The sequence below is a fragment of the Polistes dominula genome, unplaced genomic scaffold (genome assembly GCF_049000335.1).
Source record: "Polistes dominula isolate Pdom_NZ unplaced genomic scaffold, Pdom_raw_medaka contig_16, whole genome shotgun sequence".
Taxonomy (NCBI): Eukaryota; Metazoa; Arthropoda; class Insecta; order Hymenoptera; family Vespidae; genus Polistes; species Polistes dominula.
The window spans coordinates 5,142,448-5,168,625 of NW_028301040.1; the positions used below are offsets into that span (position 1 = coordinate 5,142,448).

At 30.8% G+C, this 26,178-nt stretch overlaps 1 protein-coding gene across 1 annotated transcript in view; it reads right to left on the reverse strand.

The window, feature by feature from the left end:
• Nucleotides 1-26,178, reverse strand: part of LOC107066232 (inactive tyrosine-protein kinase 7) — a 53,165-nt gene that overhangs the window by 13,675 nt on the left and 13,312 nt on the right. The window contains exon 2 of the mRNA XM_089174681.1: nt 25,705-26,007. Within this exon, the coding sequence (XP_089030807.1) occupies nt 25,705-26,007 (303 nt within the window). The remainder of the gene's footprint in view (nt 1-25,704; nt 26,008-26,178) is intronic.

The window sequence follows — 26,178 nt, forward strand, 5'->3', positions numbered from 1 at the left end:
ACGATGAGGACTACTACTGACTCTACTACTACACAAAGTTTCCCTGAGGTAGTAGCGGATTATTAACGGTTGACTGAGCCCCTCCGCCATAACCGTCCAATCCTTTTACTTAAACCCATGGCAAGCACAAGCTGTTGCCATCATCGGCTTTTTATCGCACACCTCTAGTAGTACCCAACGATGGTAGGTAACCCTTTCCTACATGACGACGAACAACGAAAAACGAATATACTATCTGAAGAACATATATATATATATATATATATATATATATATATATATATATATATACATATATATGTGTACCAACTTAATCCCAACTCAGCAAAGCTATTCGAATCCCAACGATTGATCGTCCGAAGTAGAAGGGAAATAAGAATCACTTTCGAGATTAATTTGGCTAACGACGTCTCGTGAGTCATTGATTCTTTGACGAGTATTCTTTTTAACGTCGTTCTTCTCTTACCAACAGCATCACCAGTCTTCTATTTATTATTATTATTATTATTATTATTATTATTATTATTATTATTATTATTATAACAAGAAAACTTTCTTTCTAATCCACGACGTATAAATGTAATTTCAAATAGATGCACTTTTTCACACGAATATATTTTTTAATAGAGTATCATTTTGTTTTTTTAGGTAGACGATGTGTTACTAAATTATTTATTGTGCTTTTTGCTATTTTTTTTTATTGTAGATTTCTTACTAAATCAAAAATATCTAGATAATACCTAGGTGGTCCCAAGTCCAGATAAAGGAGAAAGGTTCGAAGGTGAGACTAGTAACCTAACCTTGCTAGCCTTTTTAGATTTGTGAAGTTAAGGATAACAGGAAGAAGTTCTAATAATAATAATCTTTTCAAATCAAGTAACACGTATTAATAATAACTAGATACCTAGATAATACCTAGCCCAAATGAAGAAGGAGAGTTCGAGGGTGAGTCTAACAATCTAACCTATTAAAATAAAAAAAAATAGCTCCTAGAACTAACTTTACAACTTTTTTAGGTTTGTAAAGTTAAAGATAACAGGAAGAAGGTCTTAATAATAATAAGAAAATAATAATAATCTTTCTAAATCAAGTAATACGTATTAATATTGAGTTGACAACTAAGTAATCGCAAATTTTTCAAGGAAAATGATTGGTGAAATCTACAATTATTAAGTTGCCAACACAATATTATCGATTGGTTATCCAACTTAATCGAATCGAAACACATTTATAATATTTAATATCCGTAAAAAAAGGTTTCCTTTTTCAAAAATGGAGTACACAACGTGAAATATTTTCTCCACGGCATTTGGAGTTCCCCCATTAAAGAGCATTCATCTTGAGAAGTTATCCTCATAAAAAAGAAAAAAAAAAAAGCGGATATTCGAAGGGTACTGTTACGATGCCAGCAATAAAGAGTGACAAAGTAGAAGAGAAAAATGGGGAAGGGTTTATAAGAGAAAAAGAGAGAGAGGGGGGGAAGATAGGTGGACTTCGAAAGGGGGTGGTAAAGAGTAAGAGAGAAGGAGGGCTCGTTTGTAATCGCGAAACTCACTTTGCGTCTCTGAGGTCTGTGCACGAGATTTTGCCCGACCACTCGAGTCGCTTTTCTCGCTCTCATCTTCTCTCTCTCTCTCTCTTAGGTTCCTCTCTACTACTCGGAAAGCCGTGTTTAAATGCACAAACGAAGCGAGAGATCAAAGGCACCGCCACGGTCCCGCATATGCTGCGAGAAAGAAGAAGGATTGAAGTTTGAGAAAGATGGAGAGAAGAGTGAACGAGCGTGTGTGTACATCGTGCATACGAGAGAGAAAGAGAGAGAGAGAGAGGAACGTTTATTATTATCATCGTACACACGTACCCATCCTACTCCTTTTACTCGTTTCTACTTCGTTTCGACCAGGTCCTACAAGCTCACAAGACGAGATTAACTTTCGTATAAGTTTCGCGTGACCTAAGAACGATGGGAATAGAAAAAGTAAAAGAAATGAAAGAGAGAAATAGATAGCAGCTGCACTTCCGGAGTTTCCAACCTTGAATTTGTTCAAAGAAATAAAAACTATCTAACTTTGATGTATACGTGTGTACGCACTAAATGACCAAAGTGTGATCTAATAAGTTATGTAAAATACATTCAATGTTAATTATGGACAAATTGTACAACGGGAAGATCTTAAAGCTGTAAAAAAAGAAAAAAATATAAAATATGAACGACAAAGTATGTAAAACTATCCTTGCATGAGTTCTTGCAACGAAGTAGGGTTGGGGGTAAGTAAAGTTTCAAAGAAGAGAATAATTTTGTAAGAAAGTAATCGTATTCGGGGAAGACAAAGTCAATGTTAAGCTTAGAAAAAGGGAAAGGAAGAAACTTGAAGAAGAAGAAGAAGAAGAAGAAGCGTGTAGAGCATCCATGGACCACCCAGTATCTCTCGTATGTATGTGAACCACCAACGAGGACGGAATTAAATGTAGTAAAAGTTCGGCGAATTGTTTCCTCGATAAATATACAATTCGTTGGTGCTGCCTGTCGTTCGAAAATAAACCTAAGAAGCTTCTTCATCGTCGGTCTGTCTGTCGGTCGTCTTTTTTGAAGATTTATTTCCACGAAAGGAAACTCCCCCTGTAGGTTTACTAAATTAATATGTTTCCTTTCATATTCTTTGATATTGAAATAACAAATTATCTATTATACTTTTAAGAAAATTATTAATTATAGTTAATTATAAAAATGTTAACACTTAATCTACCCCTAGTTAACCTATTATGATATGACGATGAACAATCATTATATTTATATGAATATTCATTTGGTGTTAGAATTTTATTAACATTTGGAAATTATTATATTGAAATAACAAATTTTCTATTATACTTTCTAAAAAAATTATTAATAATTAATTACAAAAATGTTAACACTTTACCTAACCCTAATTAGCCAATAGGCTAACAAATCAGTTTTTTGACATGACGATGAACAATTATTATAATTGTATGAATATTAATTTGTTATTGAAATCGGGGACTTATGCTGTATGCTGTTGAAACGCTATCATTGTTAAATGTTACCTTTTTCTCTTTTTTTCTTGCACACAAAAGTGAAATCCATTAAATTTCGAATTGAAAATGATAAAAGCCTTTGCGCAAACGTCTCTTATCATATCTTTCATCTTGATATACAAACGCGTGCGCGATAAACCAATCCTGTTTCTTTGACGTCGTCATTATTGGGACGAAATCCAGACGCGAGAAAACGATCACGCGAGATCTTGACGTCCCTACGAAGAGAGTCATCGAGGTCTTTTTCATTCCTTTGGAAGTTACCGACTTTCGACACTTCGCTTCTCACCGCCAAAGGGTTAAAGTATCTTTCTCCTCCTCCTTCTACTCCTACTCTTTCTCCACCTTCTCCTTTTCCTTTTCCTCCTTTTCTGTTCTCATCTAACAACCCTCTCTCGTACAAAGCGGAAAAACTTTACGCTGGTGCTCGTTGGTGACCATTTCGACGCTCTTGCGATTAATTTAAATGCTCGTTGAGAAGCTCAAGCTTTTACGCTTCTACGCTTAAACAAGACAGAGAGAGAGAGAGAGAGAGAGAGAGAGAGAGAAAAAAATGAGACAGAGATAGAAAGTTCCCGGGAGAGACCATTTACACGCGTTATTGTAAACGCATCAACGGAAGTAAAGCTACAGTCTGTGTATGAAACTTTTTGGCGAGAACTTGAAAGAAGACCGCCGAAAAGGACGATGCCGAAGTGTGTAGTAACACCGAAAAAGGAACTTTCGTTGGAGAGTAGAAGCGGGGATATATCAAGGGTTAGAATAGTGTCTTTGTGTGTAAATATATATATACTTTGTATGTGTATGTATATGTGTACGAACATGGCTGTCGTTTTCCGTGGAACGAGACGACGATGCGGTTCCACCACCGAGAGCTCTGTGTTTATCCTAGGCGTGCAAACAAACCACGTGCTTTTCTCTCTCCAAAGCTCCAGAGAATACAGAAGAGAGAGAGAGAGAGAGAGAATAAGAGAGAAAGGTAGATGGATAGAGAGGCGCGTCTAGTCTCGTTGAATTATTAGTGGATTATGTCGTGTCGAAAGAGGTCCTCCAACTCACTCCCTTTTCCCCTCTATCCCCTCCACTTCTCATGTTCTTTCCCTATAGGGACCGTTAACTACGAAAAAGGAATAGAAAAAGAGTATAAGTGAACTAATTTGATAATGAGTATATCAAGTAAGCAGAACAGACAAAGAAATACTTATTCTACTTTCGATGTATGTATCATACAAAAATGTATATACTTGTTTTTTTTTATAGTATGTCAATGTTTTTATGTAAAAATATAAAATTTATAATGTGCATCATATAATATGCATAAAGTATGTTTTAATGTGCTTCGTAGTATCATGTACTTTACTTTTTAGATACGTTCAATATACGTTAGAGTAGTATTTTCTATATGTATATGCATTAAATATACTTCTTCTTAAATCTATATATGTATATAGAGAGAGTATGTTTATCTTCATAGATACGTTCATGTACTATATAAATAGTTAATGTACATCCAACATAGATTCAACGTCCATATACTTGATACATAACTCGAATATATATCAAACGTACATTTAACATTCATGTTTACGCATCCATACAACCTTCATATGTACTTCGTTCCTATACTACGTTCATACATTCAACATTTGTGTTCACATGAATTCACATACATATATATGTATATAGATAAATTCAACGTGCATAGTAGACATATATAAAACACTGGTCGTATGAAAAAACAGAGATACCACTCTTGACACGAGCACTCAACCCAACTGCATTCTCATAACAATGAGATGAAACTAAAAATCGATGATGCTACGGATCGACGAATTTCTCACGCTCTTTAAAACCCTTTGTTTTCGCAGCTCACTAACTTGATATCGTATGTACTACTATTATATTTTACCTATACATATTTGTGTCGCGAACTTTACGTGCACCCAATTACGATGTCTTCAATTGGGACAAATTATGTGCACCGAATTATGCACCGAGTTATCTTGTCAATAATACATTCACATTTCAATTTTATATAAATTATATTTTTTGTTTTGTTAAATTATATATAAATTATATTACTTAATAATAAATAAAATATTAGAAATAAAATATACCTAATAAAAAAAATATTAATAATAATCGTAATATTATTATAATAATATATAATATATAATATATTAATATTATAATAGTAATAATATTAGTAATATTTTAAGAAAAAAATGTATCTTTAAACTAAGAATTCATTTCAACTTTATATATTAAATTACATTTTTTTTTTTTAATATAATATATAAAATTGTAATGTCAAATGAAATATTAGAAATAAAAAAAATTTTTTAATTGCAATCTTCAAACTACATTTACTTAATTTCATCAATCATCGGAGAGGTTGTTGAGTGGGTAAAAAACTTTCCGCATAAATAGTTCCAATTCTCTCGCGAATTTTGTTGTCAACCTGGGCAAAACTATAAGAAAAAGAAAGAGAATATTCGTTTGTTCTTTCGAATCCTTTTCCGTTCTTTTCTCTCTCTTAATAAAACTGAGGACGACAATGTTCGCCTCCTACAAATTTAGTATTCGAGTTTCGCGGGTAAGAAAGAGATGAAAAAAAGAAAAGAAAAGAAAAAAAAAGAGAAGAAAATTGTCGATGCACTCCGACTACTCGTCGAGATATCGATTACGCTTTTCTCCTTCCAGACGAATTCACTTCCAACCTTTTGCTTTCCTTCCTTCCTTCCTTGTCGAAGGAAGAAGAACTTGACTTATGATACATCCCATAATTATGAGAAACGACTCGACGATGAAGAGAGAGAGAGAGAGAGAGAGAGAGAGAGAGACTTTACCGAGGAAAGATTTTAACGAGCGTTGATTTTCCAATGCAAGAAAAAGAGAAAGAAAAAAGAGAAAGAGGACGATGCTCGTTACATATTTAATCGGAAAGAGAAATAAAAAAAAAGAGGGAGAAGGCAAAGATCAAATTTAACTTAACTTTTTTTTCCATCCTGTTTCGATTAAAATGTGCTAAACCATATTATCTCATTTTTCATTACTATTTATTTAGTCAACATCAAATTTCATAAACCATCCCCTAATATTTAATTTAATATTTAATAAAATATAAAATATAATAATAATGAAACAAAAATTCGAAGATTATATTTATATTATTATAGATTATACTATATATTATAGATATATTTATATATATTATAGATTATATTATATATTATATATATATATATATTATAGATTATATTTCACGATCGAATAATACAATAAAACATATACACTTTTAAATAAAAAAAAAAAACAAACTCAAACTAATTTATTCGTCTAGTATAAACCAAGAGAAAAGGTATACCAAATACAATATAACATTACTGTACATAAACACGTATTATCACAGGTATAATGCTAAGAAAAAGAAAAATAAGAATCATCATAAAACACTTGAACAATAAAATAGTCTAGAAAGGAAAGAAAGGATAAATAAGAAAGGTAAACTATTTTCTAGTTGGATATAAAAGGGAAAAAGAAAGAGACGGTTTAGACAGACAGACATAAAGAGAAAGAGAGAAAGAGAAGGAGAGACGACCCAGAGCCAGTATAGACGAGGGCGGATAGGTACAGTTCTGGAGAGCCATAAAACTTTATGGTGCGTTTGCATCGACCGACCCTCGCCTCTCCTCTTCACCCCTCCCTTTCCAAGCATCCCCATAGCAACGACCGACCCCCGAACGGAGCCACCCTGCATCCTGGTCTTTCCCCTTCCGCCCCATTCTACCTCTCTCCCACCATTCCTCTTACCCATCTACCCTCTCTCTCTCTATCTAACGGTTGGCTGCGAAGGTTGGTACCTTCGCAACCCTCCGTTCTCTCTCTCTCTCTCTCTCTCTCTCTGTCTCTCACTTTGACTCTTTTTAACCTCTCCCAATTCGTAGGTCGTCTTCGTCGTAGGTTACACACCACTACTACCATCACCACCACCATAAGCATTCTCTTCTTCCTTTCGATCCTTATTCCTGTTGGCTTCTTATCTATTTCGAGCAACGCATGAGCAAGGTTCCCTATTTCCAACCGAAACTGTCGAGACGAGGAAACAACTTGGCTGCTTGAGGCCCTTATAACCTAACCAAGTAACACAACACTACTCTGGCAGGTGAATCGACACGTCCCATGGTTCTACGGTTCTCGCACGTGAAATGAAGGAGGAGGCTTTTACGTATGTCTGAATTCACACACAAAGAGTCTTATATTAACTTTGGACAAACTACATATATTCAATCCTTATCGTAATAAAAAGTAACATTCGAATTCGATAGTTTTTATATTTCTTTTTGTTTAATCATAGATATTGTAATTATTGGGTTGGCAAGTAACTTATTGGTGGCCTTTTAAAATCAATAATGACTTAGTTACCAACCCAATATAATAATTATATAATAATACGATAATAATAATATATAATATAATAATGCGATAGTAAAAATATATAATAATATAATAATGCGATGCGTATAAAATGGTTAACTAATAATAAAAAATAAAGCTTTGTATTTGGAAGTTGGACAGATATAAAATCAAAACATTCTTTTGATCCTGTTGTAGGAATATTTAGAAATATACACTAGGAATATTTGTAGAAAAAAAAAGTAATACAAATATAACAAAGTTGCAATGAATTAATCGTTTGGATAGTTACATCAAAGTAAATTCACTGAAAAGATATTTTTTACTTTATATTTAAACTGAATGTTTCAACATAAACGTGTATATATAGATATATACCATAATGCGTGTATGGATGGATGAATAGTAGGCAGGTAAATCGTCTGTAAAATTTCGTTAAAATCGAAAGTGATATTTCCGGGTACGTGTCAAAGTGAACGGTACCGAAGTGTGTACCACTACTCGTTGAAAAACGTGAAATGCGGCTCGTTTTCTGCTCGGCAGAAGAGCACACGGAAATATACGTGGCAAAAAAAATTAAAAAAATAAATAAAAGAAATTTAAACACAGATAAAGAGAAAGAACACGAGAAAGTAGATGAGAGAGAGAGAGAGAGAGAGAGAGAGAGAGAAACAGGCGCTCAAAAAAAAAAAAAGCGAAGCTGCTAAAAAAGGCGCTCGTGATGCCTCATCGCCCTGGTGCTTTTAATTATTTCGTCGTCGAAAGTGTTCGTGCCTTTTTATGCGATTGTCTCTCTCCTCCTCATCATCTACTTTCCTTTTTCTTTTTATTTTTCTTTTTATTTCCATGGTACCCTCTCGTACCCCTTTTTTTCCCCAAAACTTTCTTTCACTACTCTTTCTATTGGATTGTTCGAAAAAAGTAATTTCATTTTTCTTTTGTAAAATTGAAGACACCTAGGCCTATCAAGTGGACATAAACAGTTAAATTTGATAAATTTAATCTCACACCTATCTTACGTGTTGTTATTTGCTGGTTTGCATCAATTAATATCAGGAAAAAATGAAATTACTTTCATAACAATTCAATATTTAAATATCAATCTATTTGTTTGAACGTTAAAACTCATAAATCAGATGCAAGAAAGACGATTCTCACATGTATAGGTGGGTGGTAGCATAGATCGATTTTACAGATCGATTTATCGAACCTGAGAATCATCATTGTCGGGATTGCCAAGTATAATGATACAAGAGTAGACTACAACACTATACCTCTTGAATAATAATTAGTCATCCATTGTGGGATGTATCGAAGAACAATATAGGAGTACGTACATTCTCATTTGCTTCCAAATAGTTTAATTCGAAAGCTGAACAGAGAAAAATTGAACAAGAAAAAGAGAAATAGAGAAAGAGAGAGAGAGAGAGAGAGAGAGAGAGTAAGAAGGTGGATGCAAGGGGAGTAAGTGTATTGCGAACGTGCTCCGAGTACCAATCTTCAAAACCACCCTACGTGGAATACAAAAACAGAGAGAAAGAGAGAGAAATAGTGAGAAAGGGTGAAAGAAGATAGAAAAGTAAGAGAGAGAGAGAGAGAGAGAGAGAGAGAGAGAATGCTCTTGGTAATTATTTTGATTCGTGAAAAGCTGGATACCTTGGTTGACTATGATGAGGGGGGGTGTAAGAAATATACTGGCATCGTCTGAAACTCTCAAGAGTTTTGGCCCTTCGCGTATAATACTTAAGATTTATTAGCGGTAGAAATGTACTCGAAAAAAATTTTGATGAATTCAACCGGTCCATCCTGATATGACCCTTAACGTATACTGACAATGAATGAATCACCTAACTAGCAATTATGTTTAAAACTCTACTTAATACTTCAGAGATTTAAATACAAAAATTTCCCTATTTTTTTTTCCGTCTCTTTCTATCTCTCATATTTCTTCCTATTACGTTGGATCGTGTATCGCATAATTAAAAATATAATAATTTATTAATATTAATTTGTACGTAAAGTTCGTGCCAATTTTGATAAGAGATTGAAACGCAATCCGTTTAAGTATTTTTTTGGGCATATATTTATTAAATTCTATGTATTGTATATAATAATAAATATACAGGGGGTGATCAGTACATGAAAAAATAAATCGAGAATATAGAGTAAAAATATTTTATGCCACTTACCAAAAATTTTAAGGACCATCCAATATAATTTTATTTTTTTATATCATATTATATATATAATATTTATTACATATTTATAAATTATATATTGTTATAAGATTATATTATAAAATATTAATAATAAATTTATAAAATAATATATAATTGAATATATAATTAATATAAATATATAATTGTAATATAAATAAATAGTATTTTGATATAATAACATTGTAAATGTTTATTTTATTGAAACACTAGATAGATATCGTTCAGCGACTATGTATTAATCATCATCATCATACATATACGCGTATCTATGTATTTACTTCCTCGTAGCAATCAAGAGGATACAATAATCGAACGATTGAGCGATTCGAGTTATCGATGCGTTATCGTGGCTCAACCTCAACGAGGCTCCAGTCTCGTTGCTCGAAGCTTTTATCAAATTCGTCATTAGATTCGTTTCGTCGGTGCTGTTTGATCTAAACGCAACACAACCCTATCGGCGATCACTGTACCGATAAAATCGAGAAGGCGACTTGTTTGAACGGTAAATATTGTATCGTACGCTTATCTATCTGTATATATATATATATATATATATATATATATATATATATATATATATATATATATATTAGAAAATTAATTGTTTAAACAAACGATCAAAGTCGTTATCGATTGCGTCGTTATCGTTCAACTTTGTTTTTAAATTATACTTTAATTATCCTTCCGTAGTAGAATTAACTGTACTTTTTGATTCTCGAATAATTTGATGGAATTATTTGATCTCATTTTGAATATTTCAAGAGTTATTTGTATTAATGATAGATGAATACGCAAGAGAGAACAAAAAAAGAAATATAATTTGAAAATGAAATTAAATCTTTTTCCTCCCCTCCTCAACGATAGAGAAAATATTTCATATCGAACGTATATTGCAATTACGAGTACCACTCGATGAATCCTATATTGGTAGAAACTTTAAAAAGAAAACTTTTAATCGGAAAAACGCCAGACACTCAAATGTCCATGCATTTTTAATTAAAACCATTTTCATCCCCCTATTTTTTTATCTTTTATCCTTTTTTTTAAAAAATAACATCATTCGATAATACTAATAATAATATTATATATAAATATATAATATACTTATAATAAAACGTATTATAAAATAATAATAATATAATATTGTAATACTAAAAAATAATAAAATAATTATTATTATATATATAATAAAATAATTATATATATATATATATATATTTTTTTTATTTATATTAATAAAATAATAATAATTATTATTATTAGTATTATAATTAAAGGGACTTAACTCCTATTGAAGATGAGATCGTTCAAAAATACTATTTAATAAATATAATAATCATAAGACAAGAATACAGTACAAAAGTTTAAGAAGAGCAACCTGAAATGTTATTATTAAACGAATCATCTTTTGGCAAAACAAAGTCTTTAAAAATTCTACAATGAAGTAATATAAAAAAACAGGTAAATCGTCTTATGAATCAAACGGTACCTAAAACCACTGGAATGAAAAAGGTAGAAAGAGTAAGATAAAGAAAGAAGAAAGATAATAATAACGAAAGAAACGAAACGAGTAAAGAAAAAAAAAAACTAAAAAAAGAAAACGGAAGAAACTTGAAAGAGAGAAAGGAAGAAGAAGAAGATGGAAAATAAAAGAAAAACCTGGAGAGCACGAAGAAGATACTATCTTGGAATACGTTCCGGTGTAACTATTATAGGCTTCCTTGGTCCATGCAATCCGCAAAGATGAAAGGAATCACAACGTCAACGTTTACGCCCAAACTTTGGACTAAACTTTTACCGAAACTTCTTCGTGTGACCAGCCATGTGTGTACTTTCAATCTTTCCTTTTTCCCTTTTATTATTATTATTTTCTAAATTTCTAATACTTCTTTACGTTCTCACAATTTTTGATCTATCAATATTATTATTATTTATTAATGAAATTTGTTCTTTTTTTATCCATCGAGGTAATTTCTAACTAAGTACTTTGAATTTATTTGAAAGATAATTAGGATTAGATTTATACGAAATAAAAAAATTTGATTTATTTAATGATACACAATGACACAATTAATAAATTAAATTAAATTAATTAATATTAATACAATAAATTCAATTTTAATAAATTAATAATATATGCATGTGTGTACAACGGGAATATTATATGTAATAAATAGTAATTAAAAATATAATGTTCTAATTGTACCATTTTTTTTATTCTAACCTAATTATTTTATCGTTTCCGCGCAGTGTTGACTACGGTGGTCAAATATTGCTGTAATGCAAGTAGAATGTATTAGAATATTTAAAAAATTGTTAAATAACTAAAAGGAACGTGTATTGTTCTTTAAAAACACCGAGTATATGATCGGAGCACCATCCTTCTTCGAAATTCACCTTCAGACTGACAGATATTGTCCTCTGTTAAAATTCTTGTATTCAATCTTGTTTATATGACTTTCCGAACATTGCGCATGTGTTCAACGATAATAATTCACCTAATAAAGATAATTTAACATTAAAACGTTCTAATTTAAACTTTCAAAGATAAAAACAATGAAAACAATTCATATATACATTTTAAATATTATTTTTTGTAAAAATATACATAGATTTTTAATACCGTAATGAAATATACCTAAATATTGAATTTCAATCTCTCTACTCACTACTTCTTTTTCATTCAAACAATGTTCGTAAAATTTATAAAAATTATTCAACAAGAAATCTCAGAAAAAAATAATAAAAATTTGTGTTCTATTTTTTGATAAATATATATTTTATTTTTTTTATTTTTATTAAAATTGAATCCCATGAAGAATAAAGAATGCAGGTGAACGTCATAGTAGACACCTCGTTTGGAACGAACCCCCAAAAACGACCCCCTTGTAAAGGGGGTTGATAGGTAAGCGCGAAGCGGAATCAGAAAGAGACACTAATGGTGGGTGAGGTGTACGAATGACGATGAAGAAGAAGAAGAGAACGGCATATCGTCAAACAAAAGCGAGCATTCTCGTGAACTGGAAATCCGAAACGTCGTCCACAATGACTGCTGCTGCTGTTCTTCTTCCTCTCATACTCCTACATAGAATTTGTAGTAGTAGTAGTAGTAGTAGGTATATACCCACCCAAACTACCAGTATATATATATATATATATATATATATATATATATATAGGTGTTCTCCTCTTGCTTTTAGAAAGGGTCGAACACGATGGGCTCTTTCGAGCGGATGCACGAAATTGAGCCGAACGCGAGATATTTAACGGCACCGAGTACTTTATCGAGTTTCCGATACGTTTCGATCTATTCTTTGAAATATAGTAATAACAATTAAAACATCCTAATTGCTTTTAATTTGTCCATCTTTTTTACCCACCTCCATCCTCCCTCTTAAGTTAACCCATTACTCGCTGCAATACGAAAATGCAAAAAAAAACAAAATTAAATTAACTGTACAATGATATTCATACTAATCAAATAAAACTATTTTTGTCACAATTGTTTTTTTATTTTATTTAAATAATAAAAAAAATTTGTTTTTATCATTAATTATTGATTGAAAATAAAATTTGAAAGAATTTGTAATATTTTTTTTGAAACACGAGTTGTCCGATCTCGATGATTTTAATGAATATATTTCATTCGGAAGTTGAAATTATTGAATAAATGTTTAAATGCGTTCCAAAAAATGGCCAACTAATTTTTTTTTCTAATAATTGTCTCGTTAAAATTAATTGACATTGAAATCAACCTATTCGAACAAATCGATTGTTTTTTTTTTCTTTTTTCTAATGAATTCGAATCCTCATACCAAACCTTTCCCCGATGCGAAACGAATGAAAAAGTAAGGAAAAGAAAAAGGAAGAAAATAAAGAAAAGAAAAAGAACAATTTAGGAGGATAGAGACTTCGAATACATAAATGCAATGCAATCGATTTCGAAATGATCGTGAAAACGATCATGTACCCCATATGTATCTATGCAACGAATCTTGGTTGTGGTTGTGGTGGTGGGTGATGAAGAGGAGTAGGAAGAGGAGGAGGGTGATGTTCGAATCGCATTGATTTCCGAATATCGAAAGCGTATCATCATTCGCATCACGGATTCGTGTATCTTCTCTTCTCTGGTTGTTTTGTAGTAGTAGTAGTAGTAGTCGTCGTTCTACCAAAAGAATTAATGGTTTGCAAATACACCGGGAGAAGGTCTAGACTCGTACGTTCGAACCTTTTCCGCTACTCGCCTCCGTTCGCATAATTTCGTTGGATGTGAATCAGCGAAATATCGGGAGGAGAAGGGAAATGCACACTCCGACGGTTGAATATTTCGGTGAAGTGAATAAAAATAAGTAGCGAGATATTTGAATAACGCTTTGTATCGTCTTAAACTTTCAATTTTGCACAATTTGTTGTTTATTATTAACACTTTAATGGTTTGACACGTGTACGCAGTCAAACGTCGTCAGGGGCTCGGAAATATTTTTCAAGAATTAATTTCAAAAAAACTTTATTATCATTTACAAACAAAATTCACATCAAACAAAAAACAACACAAATTTAATTTTATATATAATTTTAAATATGTATAAAGTTATAAATAAAATAACGATGTTGTTCTGGCTATCACACACATGTTGTGTGAACGGCCATTAAAGTGTTAATAATAATAAATTATTGTATTACGAAATTGGTACTTTATTTAAACATTCAATTGCTTACTTTTATTTCAAGTACCGAAATACTTTCGATACATGTATAAGCATATATTTGTATATGTTTGTATGTATTTGTGAATAAATATTTCTAACGTTCTACATGAATTTTTAACTTCGCATGGAGAAAGAGAGAGAGAGAGAGAGAGAGAAAATGGAAAAAGAGTAAGGGAGACTTTAAAAGATATCGTGATCCTAAAGTGCACGCAATGCACTTTTAAGGCGATGCATTTGGATGTTCGTAGTTGCATCGAATGCACTCTCTTCGTGTAGTTCGGACGAACAGGTGTCTCGTTTTCGAGTCGAGGACGACTCGTTTTCGTTCCTATGCATTCGTGTAACGCGAACAACTTCTCGTACTTATACATATACATATATATGCATAGAATATATATATGGGTGTATATACGGTTAAACTTGTTTTCTTTCTCTCTCGCTTGCTCTCTTCGAGTCGCACAACTAATTAGTGAAAACGTGCAAGGTTAATTAGTAAGAGAAGCGTAATTAATTAAAAGGTAGAGTCTTCCTGCATTCAACCCTTGCTTTCTTCGTGGGTAGTAGGGTGCTCCTTTCTTTTCGTTTTCCCACCCTCCTCCTCCTCTCCTGTCCTGCCTTTTTATCTTCCCTCTCACTCTTTCTCTCTTACCTTTACGTATGTCTTCTTATTCTTTCATTCTAGAACACAACGTTCTCGTCGTCGGGCCATTAATCGCGTTCACTCGTCGTTTTACAAAACGATCCTAAAATTAACCGAGTCGAAAAAAAGTGTCACCCTATACAGAATTGCATATACATATATTACTCGTATGAAATTAATCCCATAGTGTTTTTAATCATCATCGAAATTGTAAGATTGTTTAAGATTGTGTAAGATTGTTGTTTTTTCTCAATCCTATTAAAATAAATTTTTTTTGGAGAAGTTATGTTAAAAATTCGAATGGAAATGATTTTTTTTTTTTTTTTTGAAAGAATTAGGAATAAGTGGAACAATTTGATAGATTTGTCTTTTTTTTTTTTTGAGAATGATCACATGCAACGATTTTCGTAACACGTATCTGTGTACCTGTGTACCTATGTACCTGTGTACCTGTCCTGTGCCTGTTTGGATCGGATCGAAATTCACGCTTGGTCCGGTTCCTCGAGATTATCGCCCTGCGGTCTATCTAACTATAGTAATTATGAGAATGGTCGATCATAAATTCCAAGAAGATCGACTAAGATCGAGAGTGTGTTGTTGTTTATTATATCCTCGGAACAAGTTTCTCTCCTAAATTTACAAACACGTAGGGGGATCATCACTTTTCTAATTTTCGTGAGAAGAAAAAAAAAACAAGAAAAGAAGAAGAAGAAGAGAGAAGGAAGGATTTTTATTTTTATTTTTTGTTTTCTAGTCTCACGATACCGCAATTATGAAAATAATAATACCAAAAAAAAAAACATACCCGTTGTTATTTCTCAGAAAAAGCAAAGTGAGGAGAAAATGAAAATAAAATAAAATGCAATCTAATTTTTTAAGCTTGAAGTACTATTTTAAAATTAGCATATGAAAATAAAATACCTAAAATATTTATTATAATATTTAAATTCTGTCGAGAGAAAGAGTAGAGAGAGAAAGGAAGGTAGGAAAGGAAAGGAATGAAAAAAATATTGTTATTAAAAATAAAACACTAATTGCGTTTAAATCGCAAAATATTTCTTTAAATTCTTTAAATATTAAGAAGGTAAAGACGTTAATTATTTAATTAAAATATTTTCTTATAATAAATGAATAAAATTAATTTCTAAACTTTTTAAAAGAAAAGACCAAATATATATTTTATATTAAATTTTAATTTAATAATACTAAATAATATTTAATTATTAAATTTCATATACATATTTAATTTATAATAAATTAATATAATAATAATATATTTAATATAATAATAAATATATATATATATAAACAAAAATATCATTCCAATAAAAAATACCCCCTTTTGATAAAAAAAAAGTACAGGGTACAAATATTAAACTACCAAACGTTAAATAATAAAATAAATTAGTTATTCTTTATTTAAAAATTTTTCATTTGCTTAAAAAAAGAAAAGAAAGAAAAGAATATTTTTTATTTCTTTTTTTGATAATCTCTAAAGCTCATGTCCTATCAGTAGACACTCGTAGTCGAATGAATGGATATAAATAAAGCGTGGCGTACTTTAACGGTTGGATCTTTCAGGAAAAAAGAGAGTACACGACGGAGGGGTGAGGGGTGAGTTTTGAGGCTAGAACGACGAAGGGGTGTTTGGACGTTGGTGCACATGGTGCGTTTCTATCGGCACAATGTAACGAGTGGGAAAAGGATGGGGATTATATGCGGGTCGTTCATTCGACAAACTGACATGAACGAGAAGAAGAAAGAAAGAAAGAAAGAACGAAAAAAAAAAAGAAAAAGAAAAAGAAAAAGAAAAAAAAAGAAAGAAAGAAAATAATGTACACGTCACTCTCATAAGAAGAGAAGAGGCGCCATTCCTAGCATCGTTGGCTGCCGGTTGCTGCTGGTGGAGAGATGGTGTTTTTTAAAAATGCAACCGCCTCGGGCTGCAGGCCCAACGATTAGCTTACCCTCTTCTACCCCTTCTACTACTCTACCAACTCCTTCTGTTTCTCCCCCTTCCCTTTTTTTACTCGACTCTTTCACTCTCTCAGCAAGCCCCGACGACTACAACGACGACGACGACGACGACGATGACGACGTGTAGCCAACACCGTGGTGAAACAATGAAAATGCAAGCAAACCCTCTCCCTGAATTGAGTTCTCCACCTGTACGAGAATGAACGAAAAAAAAAAAAAGAGAGACCCTACGATAGCCCTCGCTAAGAGATCTCGTGGATTTTCTCCCTTTAAAGGGGATATAATTCGTAGACACCACCACCATCACCACTACCATCAGGATACATCACGCATACTGGTGTTATTTTTTTCTATCAGATAAATCATCCCTTAAAAAATTCGAATTAATTGGAAAAAGGAAAATGTCAATAAATGATTAGTTTGCACACTTGTTCGTCAAGTTTCAAATTTCATTCATACATTTTCTTCTATCATCCCTTTTGTTTTGCTTTTCTTTTTTTTTTTTCTTTTCTTTTCTTTAAACCAATCGATCAAATACTTAAGCTCAGTCTAGTAAGGTGAAGACTAATTCCACTCGCACGAGTAACAAGGCACCTTTTTTCAAACATCGTACCTACTCATCGAAGGGTGTACCGTACGTAACCCTATCGCCAACGTAATAGCTCTGGAAAACGTTCCCCATTGTAACGAGGTACAATACGAGAGATCTAATTGTTCAACTCGGGTTCTATGCATTACGTGGAGAGAGAGAGACAGAGAGAGAGAGAGAGAGAAAAGAAAAAAAAAAGAAAGGGGAACAAATCTCGATTCTAGAATCCATCATCGGTGGTGGTGGTGTGTACTGTGATCCGAAAAATAGAGAACGAAAAAAAGAAAGGCAAACTTTTGCACGCTTTTGAGTTGTTAAGTACCAACCACCATCACTACACCCCTACGTATTTCGTATTTAAATTCTTCTTTTTGTTCTATACGGAAGATTTTTCAAATCTTACTATGCACGTATGAAATATTCTTTTTTTTTTTGTTTTTTAAAATTAGAAAGTATAATAATTATTATTATTGTTATTTTGGTATTATATTATATTTGTCATTATTATTCTTTTTAGTATTATTACTATTATTATTTTGATATTATATTTTTAAAATCTTCCTATGCTATAAAAATAATAAAAATAATAATAATTATTATTATTATTATGTAATAAATATTATATTATTTGTATTACATTATAGAATAAACATTAAATATTATATTATATTATATATAAATATTATTTGATATAGATATATGTAATAAAGGATTAATTACACACTATAATATATAAATTTAGCAAAATTTTTTCAAAACACTATAAAAACATAACGAGAGATAATTTGATTTTTGGGGTCGTTGTTAATAATATATAATAATCACGAAATTACGAACAAAAGAGAATAACATGACAAGCGAATGAGAATGAGAATGAGAATGAGAATGAGAAAAGGGAGAGAGACGTTGGTTCCGTTTGCAAAACCTTTCGTCTAATTTGATTTCATTTCAATGGTCTCAGCCCAAAAGTCCGGTCTACTACTACCACTACTTCTATCATCTCTCCCTTTTTCCCTTTCTTTCCGTTCATAAATGAAGAATAATAATACTGGAAAACGTTGGCTCATTGTCGTTAGAGACAACAAAGAGTGCTGCTACCTAATTGTCGATTCGAGTTGCATATTACGAGAGTGCAAGAAGGGATGGATAGCTGACTGCTGCTTAATCTTCAAAAACTCGACAAACACCACCAACCCCCTTAAGCGGTATCATCATCCCCTCTCTGCCGCTTGATTCTACTTTCCTTTTCTGAACGATCTTCAAGAATGATAGAGAAAGAGAGAAAGGTAACTTTAAATCGAGGCCTATAATACACGCGAAAATTTCAACATAGTTAGCAAGAGATAAGATTTTACGACGAGACGGTACCAACGCCATTTTCGGACTTATTATCCTACACTCGCTTGTCCCTTTTAATCGCGTTAACGTCTTCCCAGTAATGCTCTCTCTCGTTCTTCCTAAGTATTATGTCATTAGCAATATCCCTGGAAGAAGCTTCTTTCTCTCTTCTTGTCGCATTAATCGAGATAAGATCATTTCTCGAGCTCTTCAACTCTTCAAAACGAATTTAATTCGGTAGTAGACAAAACACAATCGTAATTTAAAATATTTACATTTTTCAATAATTTCAACCAATTATACATGATCCTTTAATTAAAATCTATATATTAGTACCTAATTGGTAATCTCTAAAAATACTTTACCGATTGTTTTGAAATTTTGATACAACATTCCATTCGCATACAGCTTGGTTTTTATTACATTAATTTATTTTAAAAAATAATTAATTAATTTAAAAAAAAAAATTGATACAGATAAGTCCAGTGCCATCTGTTGGCCATAGATTTCTATAAATGCGCGGGAAACATTTAAAAATAACCTAACATTTATTTATACAACACACAATAATATAGGTACATTTAAAAGTGAACACATAATTAACATGTAAATCGATGCAAAATAATCCGATTAAATATTTAAAAGAAAATTATTCCGAATAAATAATAATGGATACAAGAAATAAATAAATAAATAAAAATTGTAGAGGAAACGATCCCGTGTTTGCAGAATATAAATCAGATAGTATCTTCCTGGTAGCGAAGCACGCACCACCACCCCTCCTAGGACTCTCACGAACCAACACAACTCACCCCCATATGCAATGGGCTCTGCTCCAGGCTAAACAACTTCCTATTCATTGTCGCGTCTCGCAGCCACCTCGATCTCATCTTCCTCCCTCCTCCTTCTCATTCCACTCTATCTTTTTCTGGCCCTTCGTCATACCCACGCCCTCCAACCCAAACCTAACCCCCTCTCATTCAACCCCCTTCCTTCCCCATTTCTCCGAGAAGAGAGATGATACTTTTTTTTTTTGTTTTCTTTTTCCACGACGAGAAAGAGATATTTCATTGTTTTTGTTTTACGCGGAATGAACGATGAATTGTTTTCATTTTCAAATTGTTCCGGGATTTAAAATGCGAAGATTTTTTTCATATAGTATTTTTTCATACGATTTATTTTTAAATTTCATTCATTGTATTGAATAATTAAAGGATGGAATTTGAAAATATATTTTAAAATAATTCATTTGTCAATTATTAAAAATATAATTAAATAATAATTATTATTCATTCATTATTTTATTTATATTACGGAATTTAAAATACGAAGATTTTTCATATTATATTTTTTTTTTATTATATTTTAAATTCATTAATTATTGTACCGAACAAAAAAAAAGATGGATTTAAAATATATTAAAAACTAACTCATTTGTCAATTATGAAAAATATAATTAAATAATAATTATTATTGATTTATTATTTTATTTATGTTACGGAATTTAAAATACGAAGATTTTTCCGCATATAGTGTTTTAGTATTTATTATAGTATATTTATTTTATTTTATTTTATTTATTATTTTTTATATTAGTATTTATTATACAAAGATTTTTATATAGTATTCATATTAGTATTACAGTATTAGTATTAATAGTATTTATATATAGTATTTATTATATAGTAATACTGTATATTTTATATAGGTAGTATTATAGTAATTAATTTTTTAATTATTTAATATACAATTAAAAAATAGTAATTATTATTTATTTAATATCTTACTTACTTTTTTGTATGATATAAATATTAAAAGACTAAATATCCAACGAATAAAATTTACCGACATTAAACTCTCCGTAATATAAAAACAACAAAACAAAAATAGAGGAAATGTAGCACATCTAGTAGGAACGATGAACTAATTTTAGAACAAAAATAAAAAAAAAATTAAAAAAAAATAAAATAAAGAATATACGAAATACGAAGTAGGAAAAACATCGAAAATTTTTAATTACACACATATTCGCGTGCAGATGGATTTAATCGACGAAAATGCTGGCTTTTGAATGACGCGATTCGATTATGCTAGGGTACGTATGCGTATGCACTTCTCTCGATTTATGTAATATACGTAGTTGTCCTGTGTATGTGTGTATATACATTCTGACAAATTTAAATAGTGAGATATATATACATGTGTATAGAAAAAAAAAGGAAAAAAAAATTAACGGAAAACGAGCACGTCGAGTATTCCTTTAGAAAAATTCAAGCGAGCGTCAGGGCGAATATCACGCGAATTTTTTTCTTTTTTTTTCTTTTCTTTTTTTCACATGTATTTTCCTGTCTCGTAGCATCTTCTTTTTATCACGTATTCCGTATATTATAAACTGTAAATTTTGTATACGTATCCTATATAAATACACATATATATATATATATACATATTACAAACATAATACACAAGGATATTCACGTATACTAGGCTCGTTTTAATACACGTCAGAGTTTATTTCACGGATAACCGAGCTTGAGATTGTCGTCAGATCATTCGACGAGGAATAGAACTCTCTCTCGATGTACGTTCTACACAGGTAGACGTCGATTAATTAAACACGCATTGGATGAGTTCAACTTCGTAGTTTTAATAACGAGAAATCGTCTAACTATTTCGAAATATTGTATTATAGGAAATGTCAACAAAAAATCATATTTTTTAAAATACTCCAATAAATTAGGTTATCAAAAAATAAGCGTCCCTTAATTATTCTATCATTAAAAAAATTACTAATTAAATAATATAATTAATAAATACAAATATAAAATTGTCAACTATCAACCATGTACCTTCTTTTTACCTTTCAAATTTGAAATAAAATTCAATCTAATTAATTAAGATAAACATTTATCTTTCCATAAATTAGAAGAACGATAAAATAACATTATTATTAAAAAAATATTATCATAATATTATTTAATATAATATAAATTAAATATAATAAAATAATTATATAATAAAAATTAAATATAATATGATAAATTAATAAAATATAAAACTATAAAACTAATAATATAATAAGAAAATATAAAACTGGGTACATTGTATTATAAAAAATGTCAATAAAATAATTTTGTAAAATACTCAAAAATAATATTATATAATTAAACAAGTCCACTAAAATAAATACATCCCTTAATTACTCTACCTTAAAAAAAAATTACTAATTAATAATACAATACCTCTCTTTTTACCTTAAAAATACAAAATATAATCAAATAATACAAATTAGTCAAGATAAACATTTATCTTTTCATAAAGAACAGAAACGATAATATTTAATACTATCATTAAAATAATATTATGATAACTATTTCTACTATCTTATTATCATTTTCATCATCATCGTCATCATCATTATTATCTCTCTCACCCTTATACTTTTATACCTTTTTATCTTTGAAATACAAAATATAATCAAATCACAACAAATTAGTCAAGATAAACATTTATCTTTTCAAAAATTAGGAAAACGATAATATTTAATACTATCATTAGGATAATATTATGATAACTATTACTACTATCTTATCATAATCATCATAATCATCATCATTTTTACCATAATCATCATCATCATCATTATATCTCTCTCTCTCTCTCTCACTCTTACACTTATATGCTCATACTTATATTCACGATGATTATTATATTTGTTGCAATTATCAAAGGGAATCGAGCCGAGCCTCGGTGTATCAAGGACGCGTTAAAACGTACTCACGCTCGATGCACTCCACCGGCAGTGGCAGCCAGGTGTAATAATAATTATGAAACGATACATAATAACGAGGCGACGGGCCCGCTAACGACGCCCATCGTCGTATTTTTTTTCTCTCTCTCTCTTTCTCTTACTCTCTCTCTCTCTCTCTCTCTCTCTCTCTCTCTCTCTCTCTCTCTCTCTCTCTCTCTCTCTTATGGTCTCGACATTCCTTCTTCGTCTCACTGCCGATTTAATAATATGCACTTTTTTTTTTATTTTTTTTCTGCAAATTTCTTCATTACTCGTTCAATACACTGCACGAGCCCACCCAGTCAACCCAAGTCTCGAGGTCTCACACACTGTTTATCCCACCACACCCTCTACTTTTTTATTTTATTTTATTTTATTTCATTATTATATATTATTATTATTTATTTTTTTTTTTTTTTACTTATTTTTATTTTTTTCACACTCCCTCACATAAAACTTGTTACAACCTATCCCCTTCATTCTTTCTCTGTCATACACGTGCACGCGTACACCACCGTTTTCCTTCGCATGGTTTTTACTCTATTCGACGAAAACGCTCGTTTGTGAGTTTCTGATACAAAAAAAATAAAAATAAAATAAAAAAGAAAGCATGTTCGCACCATGATATTATGTAGCCTGCATCGTACGTGCACACGTGCGTCAATATATACATGCGTTGGATGTTTTAACACGCGTGTGTATGTATCTATATATATATATATATATATATATATAAAAATATTTTTTTTTCTCATTCGTTCTTTTTGGCGAGTAAGAGCCGTCGGATTTATTTCCCGTCTTCCCCTTCCTCACCAGTCGCATAAACCTTCTCTCTCTCTCTCTCTCTCTCTCTCTCACTCTCACTTACTTTCTCAGTGTTCTCGAATCATTAAAACGTAAAGCTTAACGCGACTGAACGGGTTGTAGAATAAGAGAAAGAGAAACAGAGAGAGAGAGAAGGGGTGGAAGGGGTTTGGTATAGTACACGACGACGCCATGTTGGGGCAGCTTGATTCGAGGGCAAATTATCTTGCTTAATTAATGTCGCACGGTCGAATAATAATTGGATGGCGTTATGCGTCACTAGACCAAACGTCTAATAGAATTAATACTTTTTATAAGAAAACGATACAGAATTTTATTCTTATCCTAAAGATGGATATCACCTATGTATTGATACGTGTATATGTGTGTGAGTTATGAAAAACATATAAATAATATGTCGTATTCATTACTGTTTACATTTTAATAAATAATAATATATCGAATGTGACAACTTCATATAAATGCATAATTAATAATATATATAATAATATAAATACATTTAACTGACAATCTAAATAAATGAATAATTAGTAAGTTATTAATGTAGATAGTAATATTAAATAAATTAATTATTAATAATGCAATTATACGTACGAATGTTTATAAATGAATCACGTAATGTATTTGCAAGACAGTCTAAACAAATGAATGATTAAAAACGTAATAAATATAAAAACATCTAAATGAATAAATAATAAAATGCGCACAATTTATCAAAAAAATTCGCAAATAAAAAATTTAAAAAAATAAATTAACAGTTAATTAATAATTTTAATGCATGCAGTTTAGTCCTCGAATGACTTTGGTTGTTTTTAAACGGATCAACATAAACGCGATTCAATTTGGAAAGGGTGGGGGTTAAAAGTCTGGTGGGGGTCATGAAAATGGGGATTCCTATCGGCAATCGATTTTTCCTTCATCGTCCTATCTCTGTTTTATCATCCCTTACTCTTCATCCCCTATCTCACAGATTTTCTCTGTTATCCTTACTCCCTTTTCTTCTTTCTATTCCATTTTATTGCACTTACTCTTTTTGTTTTTATCCTTTTTCTTTCTTTCTCTCGGTATCTTTCTCTTTCTTGTTACACCCTTGGCAGTTCTGTAATTTCTGAACGCGGAACGTTTGATCTATGCTTTTCGCGGAGAAAACGACGATTAAAAAGTGCTGTGACAATGATATAGTCGCGTTGTAATCTCTGTAGTATCGTTTTTTTTTTTTTTTTTTTTTTTTTTTTTTTTAAATCCCTTGGGCTATGGGTTCAGGGTCTCTCTGGTGTGTGCCTACCTTTGTTGATTAAGCAACGTGAACGCGAAAGGTATAACGGTTTATCGGCAGCAATTATAAATGGAATCGAATATATGCGAGAGAAAAAAAAGAAATATAAACAGAGATAAAGAGAAAAATAATTCTTTAGAGAGTACAGATTTGTATCTTTCATCTGGTAACTTGTTTAAAGTGACCATTTGTATTTCTAATGATTTATTCTTTTGTTTGAATAATTTGTCAATTGAGACGTTTTTTTTGTAAGTAAGAACGTAAATTCATTTATGTATGCATTGTGTGCATTGAATTTAATTTATAAAATATAGAAAACAAATATAAGATAGTAGAATAATGTTTGTGTGTGTGTGTTTGTGTTTTTCTATTTTTAAAGGTTTTAAATTTATTATCACAATTAGCATAATTAATATTATTTAAAAAATAATATATGTTTTTTATAGTCATGTGATTGGACTTAGGTCACTTTAGATATAAAATTTTTTATTATTTAATTAACCCAGCAAATTTTAGTGTTGAAACCAAATCTTAAATAGATCAATAACTAATTATAAAATTAAATTAATTATTATAATTATATTAATATACAAATGTAACTATTATGGTAGCTAACTAAATTTTTTAGAAAAATAAACGGCTCAATTATCACAAATTATCCAGAAAATAATTATTTTATTAATTAGAATATCGAAAAGCAAAGAATTCAATTTGTTAATGCATAAAAACAATTTGCTAAGATTGCTACGATTTAAAAAAAAACAAAACCCCCACACATTACGTTGTTGCAACATTCGAAAACAAAAAACATTTCTGAAATATATAATGATAAAAATATTATTCAAAATGAATGATAAATTGTACTTACATTGAACATCGATTTTAGCTGGTGAACTTTCAATGGAATAAGCAGTTTCAACATGAGTAGCAACACAAACAAAGTTTCCACTATCGAGTATCCGATCGACCCTGGTTATGTAGAGATCACCCCCAACATGATGTCTTCTTGGACTAGGTGCCAATGGTTTTCCATCGATCTTCCATGAGTATTCAACACGAGTACTCGGTTGAGCCTCGCATCTTAGTCTAACTGGATGACCTTCGACCACTGAATGTTCAGCAGGGCTTACAGAGAAGTATAAGTCACCATCTTCCGCTAGATTTGGCCTCACTGTTAAAACAACAACACAATTATTTTTATTAGCAATTATACAAAATTTCAATATTAATTTATATCGATCAAATTACAAAGAGTAAAATATTTATTATAATTATATGGTAAATAATTTAATTTTATTTATATTAATTTTATTTTATTATATTTCAATATATTTATATTATA